At 47.2% G+C, this 15,447-nt stretch overlaps 1 protein-coding gene across 1 annotated transcript; it reads right to left on the bottom strand.

Moving 5' to 3' along the window:
• Nucleotides 1-9,516: 9,516 nt before the first annotated feature.
• On the bottom strand, nucleotides 9,517-12,938 carry LOC140217284 (uncharacterized). The gene is made up of 3 exons (XM_072287700.1): nucleotides 12,793-12,938; nucleotides 11,685-11,811; nucleotides 9,517-10,517 (listed from the first exon to the last, which is right to left on the bottom strand). The coding sequence occupies exons 1-3, from the start codon at nucleotides 12,936-12,938 to the stop codon at nucleotides 10,236-10,238; spliced, it is 555 nt and encodes a 184-aa protein (XP_072143801.1). The 3' UTR covers nucleotides 9,517-10,235.
• Nucleotides 12,939-15,447: the final 2,509 nt, after the last annotated feature.

Here is a 15,447-nt window from a genome sequence, read left to right as displayed (position 1 = left end):
ACTGTGGGAAAAATTACGTGGGGCAAAGCGGAAGGCGCCTCGACGAGCGTTTAAAGGAACACCGGTGTAATGTAGCAGAAAAGCGCAGTGGGTTCCTTGACGCTCACTGCAGGTGTTGTATGTGCGCCGTCGCCGGGGCGAATGCTGGAGCACGCTTGACGTGTGTTCCAGCATGCAGAGACTGCTCCATCGTCGGAAGAGGCCTAGGAAGATTACCTCGCGAAAGTATCGAAGCAGAAATGATTGATAGGCTTGGAGATAACTGTGTTTCAGAACCATCGATGGCCCTTTACCGCAAAGAGTTAGCTTACCTACGCAATGGCGTGTAATATATTTTTTTGCAAACTGCGCGTGTATGATGATGTATGCGATAAAGTTGTACATATGTGTTGCTTCTTTGCTCAAAATAAGATTGTTGCAAGTTAGCGCCTGTGTGTGCCACCTCTTCCTTTCGTTCTTGTCTTTTCACGCGCTATAAGCCATTTGAGGGATTTAGTACTGGCAGATCGGTAGTGGGGCGCACTGGAGTCACATTTGCAGCTGCAGCGCTATCACCCTGAAAGTCCTGTTGGTGCTCTACTTGGTAGGTCGGCGAACTGGAGTCTTCTGGTGACGCCTTCCTCTTGGAGGACGAAAGTTTAGGCCACCTCCCATGACTTGGAGGCGCCCTCAACAGAAGACGCTGAGGCTCGTCCACCGGAGTACGCACCGATGAAATGGCTGGGTGTTCCACGTCTCTCGCAGTGCTATCTGCTTGGTCCACTCCGTGAAGCTGTTGTAGTGGAGGTGAGTCTGCTTGAGTACCAGGCTTAACAACTGCGACGTTCGGCAACTCCTCATCACAAAGGGGGTTATGCATACACCTAACCCGCACTATACCTGTGAAGAACTGCGTGTCTAGGGAGGCTATGACCTCTGGCAAATAATGTACTGTTCGGTCCGACGGAAACGCTGGAATTTTTGTTCCAAACTTTGCCTTTGGAACAAGTCCTTGTCGTAATCCTGCAGTATTGTAGTCAGTACACCAGAGCACGGTTACGACCTTGCCCTCGAGAAGCCCTTCAGCCATGGGCAAAGTCCCTACGTCAGGGACAGTCGGAGTGCGAGTACATGTCGTATTCACGACTGGAATAGTGCCCCCCCCCCCCTTTAAGCGCGACGTACCCCTTTTCTGATACCATTCTCTTGATAGGGCGACCATTCGTCAGTGTACAAGACGCTTGTTTTCCTTGCATTCCAGATGTTTCGCCCGACGAACCGGTTTTGCCGCTGGCCAAGCAAGAACCGGATTTATTATTTCTCGTCCTTGACCAACACTCAGATGCACGATGGCCGGTCTTATTAGACAAAAATCACTGATTGTGCGCTTTAACTGGTGGCTTCTCAGATTCTATATTGTTACTACTCCCCGTGATCCTATCCTTCCAAACATTGTCCTTGTCTAGAGTATTCTGATCCTGGGCTTGCAGGAAGTCGGCAGTGTGCGACAACGTAATCTACTTCTTGTAGTTTCTTTCCTTCGTAAATACTCGCAGCGCAGGAGGGCATCCTTTCATAAATTGCTTTGAAATAATTACGTCGCGAAGACCGTCATACGTTCTCCCGATCTTCGCTATCTCAACCCAACGGTCGAAATGACACGCTTGAGGAGAAGCACATTGGAGACCCGTTTCTTCTTCCTCTGCTCACGCTTTGCGATTATTCGCGCGTTAATTTTTGGCGGTATGCCAACATTGCAGCAACAGCGTAGCCTTTAGCTGGGCATAGCCCGCGGCCCGTTGGCCAATAAGGCATCTCCTATTAGGCACAAACTGAGCGAAAGTGGCCATTTCCTTCGCCGCCACTCTTGAGACGCTGCAACGCGATCAAATTGCTGTAATAGGCACCAAGGTGATCAATGAGTCTCATTAAAGGCTGGTAATAACTTGTGAGGACTACAACCTTCTAGCACAGCCCGTGCAATCGCGTCGTCGCTTGCTAAATGACCACTATCATCCGCGTTCTAACGGGCTGCCCCCTCTTCAAGCTTCAGCTGTAAAACAGGTTCCTGGGCTTGTTGCCCGCTTTCCTTCAGTTTCAAATTATCGTGCTGATCCTCCCGACCTAGAAGACGGAGGGTCCTTTCTATGGCGCGTTCTGCGTCAACCCGGAGAGGGAGGATGGACCTTTATTATTGAAGAAACCGTTGCGCAGTTTATTCCTGGATGGTTCCCTCTGGCAGGGCTCCACTGGCGATCGCGGCTTGCCTGGCCTGGTCGAGAGTCGCCAGTTGGCTTCCCATGTCCAGTTCGGAGAGTCCCGCCTCTCAAGACCACGTAGTGTGTGTGTGCTGTGACTCGTGGCAAAATTGCGTCGCCCATACGGCCAGTGAATTCGTTTGTTATGTGCGCGATTGTCTCTGTGTGGTTGCTACGCCAGGGACATGTCCGGGACGTATATCTGTCTCGGTGATTACGTGTAGACGAGACAATTGTGGGTATGTGTTCGTTTGCAGGCGGCGCCAGTCCCTTGCCTGGAGTTTATTGAGATCTGTGTGTGGGGGAGCGTGTTGTGTTCTTTCGAGACGTCGTTCCTGTATTATCTGTCGACTTGTGGTTAATAACTCGTGGGTCGCTCGTCGGTCTGTCGGGGGCTTAAAAACGGTATGGTCTGCCGCTCGGCTAGTGAGACCTCGAGCTGCGCAGTCCGCGTCTTCGTTGCCCAGCAGGCCTTCGTGCCCATAGCACCAGACGATACCGTGGGTTCATTCTAGTGAGCGGCCCAATATTCGAATGGCTTGTATAAAGGGTGTTCAATTCATGTATAAAGGCCACGCCGCTTGTGAGTCCATAAGGACGCGGGCGGACCTTCCCTTGCTCTCGGCGTCGCGAAGTGCGAGAGCGATCGCTGCTGCTTCTGCTGCTGCGCTGCATGTGGCGCGGATGGAGGCAGAGGCTACCATGTTCCCCTGATTGATGACGGCGATTCTGTATTTGTGCCTACGATGTGGTGAGGAGGGATACGGGCTAGCGTCCGTGTAGTATGTATCTCGGTCTCTGAAACAGCGTTTGTGCAACATGCGGGCACACGCTGCTCTTCTCTCTTGATTGTGGGTGGGGTGCATGTTATTGGGCATTGGGTCTGCTACAATTTTCTGTAATGTAGTAGCAGAGCGGCACCAGCCAGGCCCATGTCTTTGTAAATCACGTGTAACCTCTCAATATACATGGGGCTTGTGGCGACCTCGTGGCCGCACCGCAGTAGCCGAGACACCCTCTCCCATATTTCACTATCGCCTAAGTCTTATCGCGTTATGTGCGAGGAGAGTAGGATGGTGGGAGGATGTGATACCGAGCTGCCGAAGCTATCAAAAAATATAATGTCAGACGCACTACTCACTTCTGTCCGCCTTATCCAGCCGCGCTCGCGTCCGTCCCGGCAAGCTTTTCTCTGACGTCTAGCTGTCGGCAAGATGGTAAAGCCGATCCCGACAAGCTCGCCAAATCGTAGCCAAATGTGCGGGCGCAGGTTAGCCATTTGTAATGAGGAGTCTCTCAAGACAGGAAAGAACTAACTTATACGCGGACAGTAGGCAGGGGACTAGGCATATAAATGGAGACAGTACTTAAAGCGGTTTGCGGCACTATTGTCAGTTATTTGAGTTCACGTTCTGCATCGCTCCCAGTTCCAAATTTAATAGTTGATTCGACCCGGAGCGGTGGGGTAGCATCGACTAGGCCGTAGCTCAGCCGCAAGTAGCTACGACAGTTACGAGAGCCGGGGCACAGTCTGCTTTCAGCGGGTGAGGAACGGCGACGAACGCCGTAGGGTCCCTGTCTCGGCAACAACAGGAGCCGAGCGCAGCGCGGCCTCGACAGGGCGGCGCGGCGATGAACGCCGCAGCACATGCTGTCTCAGAAGCGTCAGGAGCTGGGGCAAAGCCCGGCCACGGCAGGATCTGCATGGTAGCCTCCGATGACAGCGCTGTAAACCAGTGCGAATCCCTAATCAACATGGGCAGGACCGGTGATTCTAATTGTTAATGTTTATGCTCCAAACAAATCTAGAGATCAGAGTTTTTCGCTGCATTAGACCCTTACTTGGTAGGTCCCTGTCGGCCTATTCTTGCAGGCGACATCAGATTTAATACAGGTTGAACGCGCCTCCCGTAGAGGGGCTCCAAAATTTAAAGAAGCGGGTGGAAATGGTCTACTGCAAGAGCTCGTCGATGGACTGGGACTGGTGGATGCTTGGCGCATGCGTCGCCCTGGACAGTCAGGAATGATTGGAAAGGAAGGGGCATGCAGAGCCGCCTCGATCGTTTTTACATCTCATCGTCACTAGCTTCCCGAATGCATTCTTCTTGGTTGATTCCTTCTGCTCTTCGCGACCAGAGCTTCCTACTTCTGCGGTTTGCCGATTCGAACAGAGTCTCGCCAGGGCAGAGACGGTGGCGCCTAAATCCACGTCTTCCAAAGGACAGCCAGGCAACCACAGAGCTATCGTCCATTCTCTTTCGATCACTGCACAACAGAGAGAATCTAGATGGCACAGAATGCGATGACGTGAAGGTCAGAGTGCGTGAGTGCTTCAGGTCTTTGGGCAAGCATCGAGCGCACGAGGAGCATGAGGACGCGATCCGACGCGATATACTCCGACGCGATCCTCCTGCTCTCGAGGCCGCTGTCCGGCGGGCCTGGTGTTGCTCCGGCCCTAGCCGCACTCCGGAAAGAACTTCGGATTCTCCTGCAGCGACGCTGGGATGGCTTGAGAGCCAGAACCCGGGCCGAGCACTGGCAAATGAAACCGTGGTGCAGCAGAAATGCCCTACGTAGGCATCATTCAAGAAAGAGCACAACTCTCCCTTCCTTAGTAGATCCAAGTGATGGAAGCATAGTCGATTCACCAGATGGAGTTCTTGCACTTGTGAGGCAGTTTTACATGACATTGTATGCCGAACCAATTGCCTCTCCAGCTGTCTTTCCGTTTGTTTCACCAGCTGAGCCGCCGGAAGTATGTCACTCAGCCATACACGAGGAAGAGCTGTTTTCGGCTTTGAAGTCTATGAAGCATAATCGCAGTCCAGGATCCGATGGCCTGATAGTCGCACTTTATGTGAAGTTTCGGACATTATCAGGGAAGTCGTTCACATCATTGGTGAAGGGGCCTTGTCGGCGTCTCAACGAGAGGGGCTAATCAATCTCCTTTGCAAGGATGAGTCGAGAAATTCCGATCTAAAAGCATGGCGTCCCTTCACACTTCTGAACTACGATTCGAAGCTCATAGCAAATTGTCTCTGTATGCGACTCACGACAGTACTCAACACTGTTTTGGGTCCATACCAGGCATGTTGTGTCCTGGGCCGCTCCACTCAGCTTCACGGTTTAGCAATAAGGGACCTTTTCTCGTGGGCAAATACTAGGAAACTTCCAGGTATTCTCTGCTCCTTCGATCAGGAGAAGGCTTTCGATATAGTTAGCCATAAGTACCTTTTCCGTGTTTTGGAAGAGGCTGGTTAGAGTGTGGGTTTTCAGCAGATGGCCCACGTTTTGTGTTCTCAACCGACTGCTGCAGTCCTCATACAGGATCGCGTCTCGGAGGCATTCATTGTGGGACATGGTGTACTGCAGAGGGACCCTCTATCGCCTGCCCTCTACGTACTCGCTTTTCAACCGTTTCTGCAGAGGCTGTCCTGTGGAAGTAGAATTGGCACGCTCCTACTACCACCAGGTTCCCCTCCGGTTGCACTCTTTGCCTATGCGGATGACCTGTCCATTGTCGTTCCGGACAAGACATCAGCTTGCATCGTCTTGGATGTCATGGAAGGATTCTGCGAGGCAAGCGGTGCAAGGTTGAATAGGTCTAAAAGTGCAGCCATGTACTGGAACTCCACTCCGTTCACTCCGCAGCCCGTTCATGGTCTCCCCGTGAAAACGCGGTTGCGCATTCTAGGTTTCCGATTCGAACGAGACGGTCTCTCTAGTGAAAACTGGCAGCAGGCTCATGAGAAGCTTGAAACCAGGATTCAGGAATTCAGAGCGCTGTCATGCCCATTGACCGCTCGAGCGACAATTTTTCGCTCACTTCTGTTTTCCTTCCTTACGTATGTGGCGTGTGTGTTTCCCGTTCCAACCCGAACCAAGCTTATCTTGGAGAGGGTCCTCTTTCGCTTCCTCTGTAAAGGGACAACTGCTTTTGTAGCTCGGCAGGTGCTCAAGTTGCCCAAGAATAAGAATTGACTCAGAATTCCCGACCTGGGAATCGTAGCAACTGCACTACACTTCAGGTAGACCCCGGTAGCTCTCAACTGGGATATGCTCCGGGCTCGAAGCTTTACTTCCTTTTTTCTTAGTACTCGACTCGGCTTGTTTTCGGGTGCGACTGTTTTCACAACAAATCTGTGCAGGGGCGGAGCCTCGCCTCGATGACGTATCACCATTTTCTTTTTTTCCCCTCTGTTTGGCGGCGCGGTCGGTGTGCGGCGCTTCAGTTCGGATCAGCTTACTCCACGTGAGCGAAAAGTCGGCGCGCGTATCATATTCGCGGCGCGCGTTTTGTTTTGCTTGTGAATGCGCGGAATGCAACGATGAGCGAGCCTCTCTCCCATGGCTATCTGAAGTCAGACGATAAGCTTTTTGAGAGGTCCTTGGCCGCCGTCAACGAGAGGTATGCTGTGCGGACATCAGGAGACCTGAACAAGCCGTCTAAATGTAAGGATGTATCGACTGCTTCTTAATGTTTCGCTCTGCGTGTAGACTTATCATTGTAAAACGCAGTAAAATTCTAACCAGGGACTCAACCTGGTAGAACGACGTGTTTTCAGTTGCGGTTAGTGCGCAACACTAGACAATTGATTTATCTTGATTCGCTTTTTTGAAGATAGGGTTATATATTGTTCTGGTTACCGGTTCGGAGTTCCCCTAGCAGCAATTTAATTCGGTTTGAGTGGAGTATTGTTCTGGTTACCGTGACATGACCCGATTTTCAGAAATTCTGATAAATGTAAAAATAACTGAACTGTTATTTTTCGGTTTCAGTCATGATTACAACCGCGCATGCAAGGTAGGCATAACTACAAAAAAATGAAAAAGTCTGCTCTGTGCTCCCCCCCATTCATTAGTCGCGAGCCAAACAAAGTCCTGGCTATATGCATGCCTGGTGTGAACTATCGAAGCATGTCACTGTTGTTTGTACTTACCAAAGCCGCATGATGTTACAGTTGACCTGTGTGTGTTTTAACATGCATGTAAAAACACCAGAAATAAATATTCTTTATTTCATTTGCAGGATTCAAGCACCACTGACCACTGACTGGCCGAAGGAGGTGTACGAGAAAAAGTGATTGAACCTCTAAGGCACAAAAAAGAGGGTTCATGAGACTTTTCCCCTTTCCGTGGAGCGGCTATGTACTACGCACCATACTAACGACTGATGCACCATTCATCAGGTCGCATGTTTTGGTTACATGATGGGCAAAAACTAGACAGCTCAACATTGACTGTTTCGAGTTCCACGATACTAAAGTACATGTTGAGACTGATTTAAAAATACTAGCTGATAAATGCTAAGTTTAGACGATTGCCTAATTTCTTGTGCATTCCTGTTCCTTATGCAACCCCTTTTTATATCCCCATTCCCATAGGGTGCCATTGAAAAAGCTTTAAGTCTGGATAATTAAACAGCTCCCTCAAGTCACTAGTATCAGTATGTATACCTAAAACATTTGACTGAAAAGGTAGTTCTCATAATTGCCCTCGAAAATGGCCAGTTTGCCCAGCCTCTAATACCAGTCACAACTGTTGAAGTACTCTTGGCGAAATTGCTCTAGTGTGTATTTAACCATACTTCACATTTTCGAACGAAACTCTTGGTGCACATTAGGCATTCCTCAAATGTGCTTCATTTACAGTCGATGCATATTACAAGCACGCTACTGAATATTTCTTGGAGCAACCACCAGACAAAAACGCAATAAAATGTCTTCATATACAATAGCTGCTATATTAAAATGGTAAAAGGAAGTATAAAAGCAAGCACTTTCATGGAAGTAGACAAGGGATGCAACTTTACAAACAGTTTTATACACATACATTGAAAGCACAAGCCTAAAAACATATTTTTATAGAATCAATGAATTGAGTCACAGACACGAAACATTAAGGCAGTATTTCTACACATACACAGCCGTTGCCAATGTTGCAATTGCATGACTACAATGGAGTCTAGCATAAAACATAGCATATTAATCTTAAAAGCTCTAAACATTCTAAAAAAATATTTACACGTATTTACAGATGTCCAAACACTCTCTTAAGCCCAAATTATGCATGGTAAAAATTGAGTTTTGTAAAGTTCGCAATTCATTAACAAAATGAAAAAAAAACACTGAGTGGCAATCTCTAAAGTTTTCCACTGATCCTTTCCTAGCAGTCCGAGGCAAAGCACCTGTGAAGAATCAACGAATCAATGGCAGAGTGACAGCACACTATAGCCACCTTCTCTTTGGAAGAGGCTTAAGAGACGAGCATCCCTTTGTCGGTGAGCCTCGAATGTGAAGGCCAGAACTCTGTGGCACAGATTCAGCCAACTTACGGAAGGCGACTTGCAATAAGCCCCTAGCCTCCAACAGTGTTTGAACGTCGTGGCAGCAGTAAAGGAGGGAACTGCACTTTTCAAGTTCCTCGGTTATACATTGGCTCAACCCCGAGACAGAGGGGGCTGTTGTCTCAGAAACCATAGCAACCACAGGCTGTAAAGGCACTTGAAAAAAAGCTTGGCTCATTGGGAAAAGGAGTGTCCGGCTCCGATACTGCTGTACCAAGAGCCTGTGAAGACACTTCAGAAGGGCCGGGCTCATTGACAAGGGGAATCTCAGAAGCTGTTTCTAATTCTGGACAGTTCCAAGTGTAATTTGCGGTCGACTGAGGTAACTCTGCGGAAGAGAGGAAAAGCGCCACCTGTCGCTGAACTTAAAAACAACACAAAAGTGTTTGCATGGGTACTTTTGCTTTCTAAAGTCGGGGCAGGTACACGATAGCTTGGTGAAGTCGACTGTGTACACATCATCATCACTTCTTTCAGAATGAACCGAGAACATGCCTTCACTGGGCAGCTCTTTCAGGTCTGTGTGGGTGTATTCCTCTGCGTTAACGAGCCGTCTCAGCATATCTTTCACGAACCCGTGAGGCCGGTTGTGCAGGTATGCAGGAATATTTTCGCTCTACTGTCTGTACACTGATGACTGCCTCCTTGCTGCCTCATGGAATTTCACTTCTTTGGCGGGAAGGTAGCCATGGACGACAGCTGTGATTAGGGATGTCAAAGACCGTTTCCCACTGGCACTTTTCACATTCTGTGCCTTCAACACCTTGTTTTGGGCCTCAATGTCGTTATTTGTGGTCAAGACAACATCAAACTCCAGCCTGTAAGACATGACCCACAGGTCCTTTACAGAGAGCCACACAGCTTCAATGTAACTGCGGAATTTTTTATTTTTCCAATACTCTGAGGCAACAAGGACTTCGAATGCCTTGCCAAACTCATCCTGATTTGAAGCACTGGCTAAGCGTTTCATGAGTCTCAGGGCCCCATCCGGATCGGATATGCTGTTTTCCTTTCTGCGCAGTCACCTTTGCCATGCTTGTAGTCTATGGAAGTCACCCACGGAGATTTGACTCTCTGGGAACACTTGCTTGATGGCACTTATTTCTGCCTTGCTGTAACCTACCATCCAGTACTGAGGGGACCAGTTATCACACCACCGCTTGAAAACGTCTAAAGCATCACCGATACAGTGGGTCGTCTCAAACTGTACGATAAACACACCAGCAGGTGTGTATCCAGACGGTGTTTTCACAACAAGCAAGAAAAGTGGTAAGGCATAGTCACTAGTCTTGTGTGTTGCGTCCAGGCACACTACTGAGCCTCCATACTCTTTATTAGTTTCTCATGAATTTTGTTTGGAAGCAGAACAGCAACGTGTGTTCACACTCGCTGGCAATGCTCTCTTCCACGTTGTTCGAGTCGTTGCTACCCACGCAGCTGCGTGCTGCATACGGCCGATAGAAAATGGAGGATTCGGGTTGCTCACCCCTGATCTTTTCAATAAGGATGCTAGCATTCTCTTGATCAACTGTGCTGAAGCGGTCTTTCTTAAGAACAGCTTGGATCTGGTTGCTGATATCACGATGTGTTGGGAAAAAGGCCCTGCAGCTGCTATCAGGCCTTTCCTTGTTTGCAAAAAGTATGTCGCGCACCTAATAGTGCAGGCACTTTTTCACATCTGATACAGATGTAATTCCTTCCCTTGCCAACATTTCAATTCCCTCAGCAATGTTCTTGTCCATGTTTTGGCTAAAAGCTTCCATGTCCTCGAAACCATGGTTACGATGGGAACCGCAGTTGGCAATTTTAATGTATATCCGCGTCTCTCTGGCCACAGTCTGCTGCTCTGCGTCAAGCGCCTCCTGCAGTTGCTTGGCCTTGTCTGCTTTCAGCCGACCCTCTTTTGTCTGGACGCATGGCTGGCGAAGGTCCACCTAGAAAGTAGGCATTGGTACGTATATTGAGCATACTTTATGGTATAAAACAGCGCGACAAGATGAGAAGAAAGTGAAGACGAGAAAGAAGACAGCGCTGAACTAACAAGTCGAAATTTATTTCCACTTGTCCATTATATATACACGTGGGAAATACCAAAATAAGCAGAGTGCGAAAGATAAAAAGAGTACAACACATAGTCTCGGCTTGGATGCCGAGACTGTATATGTTGTACTCTTTTTATCTTTCGCACTTTTTTTTTGCTATTTCCCACGCGTACTCGTATATATACTGGAAATAGTGGAAATAAACTTTCTGTTGTTAGTTCAGTGCTGTCTTCTGTCTCGTCTTCAGTTTGTCCTCATATTGGCACGCTGTTTTAAACCATAATAATCATTGCTGTTTGAATTAGTTGGTTAACTAGCTTAACCTTTCATTGAGCACACGTCAACTAAGTCTAATGTGCCCCATCTTATGCCACGACAAATTTGTCTGCACTGTGCACCAAGGGCAACAGGAACAGCCGATATTAGGTAGTTTTACCAGGCCGTTCTTTAGCCCCGATAACGATACCATAACGATGCACAACGCGTGTTCAAGGCTGTCGGAGGGGAGAGGAGGCATCCTTATCGGATCCCTCTACTAAAACTCCCTACTATCACCAGAAGTAGAAGCAATGATAGTGGACATCAGCTACAAATTTCTCACGAGCCACTGCAAGGACAACATAAGAATTTTTTTTTTTGAAACTGCTTGTTTCGTGTCTGCTTGCAGACCTAAATACCATGATAAAGGTGCCCAGAAAATAACCCGCAAATATTTTTTACTTCTGGTTGCATATTAAGTACCTGGAAATCTGGGTACAATTCAATCCACTTCAAATTCATTGTTGCTGCAGACCATTTCGTCTTTGTGCCTTGGAGGTTCATTCGCTTCTTCTCGTACACCTTCTTCGGCCAGTCAGTGGTGCTTGAACCCTGTAAATGAAATCAACAATATTTATTTCTGGCGTAAACCTAAAGTAACCTAACCTAAAGTAACATGAAATAAATCCTCTTTACACTGCCTGTACACAATCTTTAAATTTGGAACGCTGCTGGATATCTGCATGACACTGAAACATTCGCAAGTGCATCACCATGTAACATACTTGGTTTTTATTTTTCTCTCGAGTCTTTTTGTAGTATTCCGTTCCAAATATGCAGACTTTGACGGTTTCTTTGACAAACACAAACGGTACATTGTTTAGAGAGATTCTGCACCCGGAGTGGATCATGGAGAAGACGACATTGGCTGAAAATAAACAATAAAGACGGTTTAATGAAGGTGCCTAGATATATGCATGGCAAAGGGCAATATCAAATATAGTTTTAGTTTGTGTAATGTAATGGCAGCAAAGAAACTAAGATGCGCTTCCTCTAGCAAGAAAATGTCTCTCCTCAACAAGAATAATAATTATTATCACTATTATTATAAATTACCCATACTTTTTGTATGGTCTTAAAAAGTGACAACTTAAAAGCAGCACCAACCTGCTACAGTTTGGTTGGGCCTTGGGATTTTAATAAAATACGACAAAAAGCTCGACGCTGCAGCTTCAGCTCATATACAGAGTTCAACATCAGGCCTATGCCCTGCTCTAGACATCCAATTCACACTTCTAGCAGCACCACGGATGGCACACACGGCCGTGTCACGACATGAGTACAGCCCCACCGCAAATAGTGTGTCGTGTTGCGCGCGATTGCTTTTTCAATGTTAAAAAAAGTGCAGATGCATACAAAACAAACGCCCAAACGCAGCTCTATCTTGAATCCAAAGCAAATATGTAAAGAGCACAAGGGCAGACCTTTCATTTTTTGTAGTCGTGGTTACCTTGCGTGCGCGGTTGTATAATCATGACTAAAAACCCAAAAATAACAGTTCAGTTATTTTTACATTGATCAGAATTTCTGAAGATCGGGTCATGTCACGGTAACCAGAACAATACTCCACTCAAACCGAATGAAATAAGTGTTGGGGAACTCTGAACCGGTAACCAGAACAATATATAACCCCATCTTCAAAAAGGCGAATCAAGATGAATCAATTGTCTAGTGTTGCGCAATAACCGCAACTGAAAACAATTCGTTCTGCCAGGTTGAGTCCCTGGTTAAAACTACTACTGCGTTTTACAATGATAAATCTACGCGCAGAGCGAAACATTAAGAAGCAGTCGATACATCCTTACATTTAGGCGGCTTGTTCAGATCTCTTGATGTTCGCACAGCATACCTCTCGTTGACGGTAGCCAAGGACCTCTCAAAAAGCTTAAGCTCATCGTCTGACATCAGGTAGCCATGGAAGTAGCCGTCTTCATGATGATGTAACCCTTGGAGGTACTTTTCGATCACCTTCTGTCGGTCAGGAGGCTCGTTCATCGTTGCATTCCGTGTGAAACAAAACAATGTACGCCGCGAATATAATACGCGCGCCAACTTCTCTCTCACGTGGAATGAGCTGATTTAAAACCCCTTGATAATTTGAAAGTAGCGACACTCTCCTCCTCACGGCGCTTACCTCCTCGATTCTCCTCGCGCGCCGGCTGCGCACGGCACGCTTTTCCTCCTGGGCTCCCGCGGACGGGCCGCAGGATTCTATGGAGGTGTGTTATTTTGGGCCAGTTGGGCGCCCAAATGGGTTTGAAAATTTTGAGAAATGCTAATAATAGCATCGATAATGCTGGAGGCAACGTTTATGAGGAGGTTGGTTTTTTTCTTAAAGCCGTATGAACGGGGTACACCGATGTAAAGGGAGCTTTGAGGCGAGTTCTATACTCCAGACAATTTTTCTGCCACATGATCGGATGCTTTACTTCGTGCGTCTGATCTAGTATTGGTTGTGACACATCCCTTTGTGTGTGGCTTATTAAGCGAAAGCCTTAGACCTTTGTTTCAAGGTCCCGTTGTGAGTTAGAAAATATCACGAAATCGAAGGAAGGCGGGAAGCGAACCAAAGCATGTGCAGCTGCGTATAAGAGATGATTAATGATTAGCAAAGTAATGATTGATTAGTGATTGGGTGCATTAAGGTGGATTAAAGTCGATGAAGGTGCATTAGGGTGAATGAAGGTGGATTAAGGTGCGTAAAGGAGGACTAGGTTGGATTAAGGTTGATGAAAGTAGATTAGGGTGGATGGAGGTGCGTTGAGGTGCATTAAGGACGATTATAGTGGATTAGGGTGGATTAATGTGCATGAAGAAGGATAAGGGGGGATTAAGAAGGATTAAGTTGCATTAGGGAGGATTATGGTGGGCTAGGGTGAATTAATGGGAATGAAGGAGGATTAGAGTGGATTAAGGAGGGTTAGGGGTGACTAAGGTAGATGAACGCGGATTCGGGTGGATTAAGGTGAATTAAGGACGATTAGAGTGGATTATGGTGGAGTGAAGTGAATGAGGAAGCTTTATGATTGATTAAGGAGGATTAAAGTGCATTAAGGAGGGTTAGAGTATATTAAGGTCGATGAAGGTGGATTAGGGTGCATGAAGAAGGCCTTTCGTGGATTATGGTGGATTAAAGTGAAGGAAGGAGGATTAAGGTCGATGAATGTTGATTCAGTGGATTAATGTGCATTAGGATGATTATGGTAGACTAATCGGTCTTATTACTCAATGAACCCTAATTCACCTTAGTCCACCCTAATCCACCTTGATGCTCCTTCATCCACCTTAATCCAACTTAATAGTCCCAATCTACCTCAATACACCCTAATCCACCTCTGTCAAACCTAATCTATCCTAATCAGTCTTAATCCTCCTTTATCAACCTAATTCAACTTAATCCACATTAATCGACCTTAATCTTCCTTTATCCATCTGAATGCTCCCTAGTCATTGTTCATGCACCCTAATCCACCCGATTCGGTCTTAATACCCTTTCATCAGCCTATCGGCCTTAATGCTCCTCCACCAACCTTAATCTTTATTCCTGCATCTTAACCCTTCCTAATGCACTCTAATCCACCTTAGTCTCCTTTAATACACTATAATCAACCTTACTCCTCCCTAATCCACCTTATGTCAATCACTGATTCATTAATTAACTTTGGTAATCATTCTCTTATACAGGGGTGGACATGCTTTGGGTCACCTCTGGCCTTCCTTGGGTTACGTGATACTACCAGTTTGAAGCATAGAGATGTAAAGGCTTTCGCCTTAAAACTACAAAAAAAAACTCAGTGTTGACTAGCTAACCCTCATCACCTGCAATACCATGGGTATACTTGCCACTAATTTTTTCAGGGCGCAAAGCAGAATCTATAATGCTGCATTTCCGACTGAATATCAACAGTTAGCGACGTGCGAGGTGATGGAGACGCCCCAGAATATTAAGCATACTGAGGACAACCGCAACAAAACGCTGGTAAGCAGGCCGGAAGAATGAAAAAAAAATGCAGCATTACGGGATGCTTTGCTACGAGCTATAAGAAAGACGCCTCAGCTCGCAAACAACGCTGTTCTTTGTCGGAACAAAGTTCTTTCGGCCAATGTCCTGCAGCCACTGCTTCCCGCGCAAGCCGTCACGCTTTCCTTGTGGTACCATAAAAACGGCATAACCATCTTCAGGCTTCTTGCGGCAGTTATATGCGCAACAGCCCGGCATAGCGCAAGTACATAGAGCAGGAAACACAGCGTACAACGTTCGCTACGTCGAGCTAAAGCGCAGAGCCAGCCGTGCTCATGAGGAAAATGGCGCGAACGAAAAAGAAAAACACAAGCAAAACTCAAGATCCGCGCGTTTCCAAGGGCAACGGCAGGGAGACCAATCGTCATGCAGAAAAACGGGGGCAAAACTGCTTGCCGCGGGGGGAACGCGTAAGGGGCAAGGAGGAGGCGAGGAGGTCGCGCGGCGGCGGCAGAGTTCAAAGAGTGTCGCTACTTTCAAATT

The sequence above is a fragment of the Dermacentor andersoni genome, chromosome 4 (assembly GCF_023375885.2).
Source record: "Dermacentor andersoni chromosome 4, qqDerAnde1_hic_scaffold, whole genome shotgun sequence".
Lineage (NCBI taxonomy): Eukaryota > Metazoa > Arthropoda > Arachnida > Ixodida > Ixodidae > Dermacentor > Dermacentor andersoni.
This window is presented reverse-complemented; position numbering and strand designations above follow the sequence as displayed.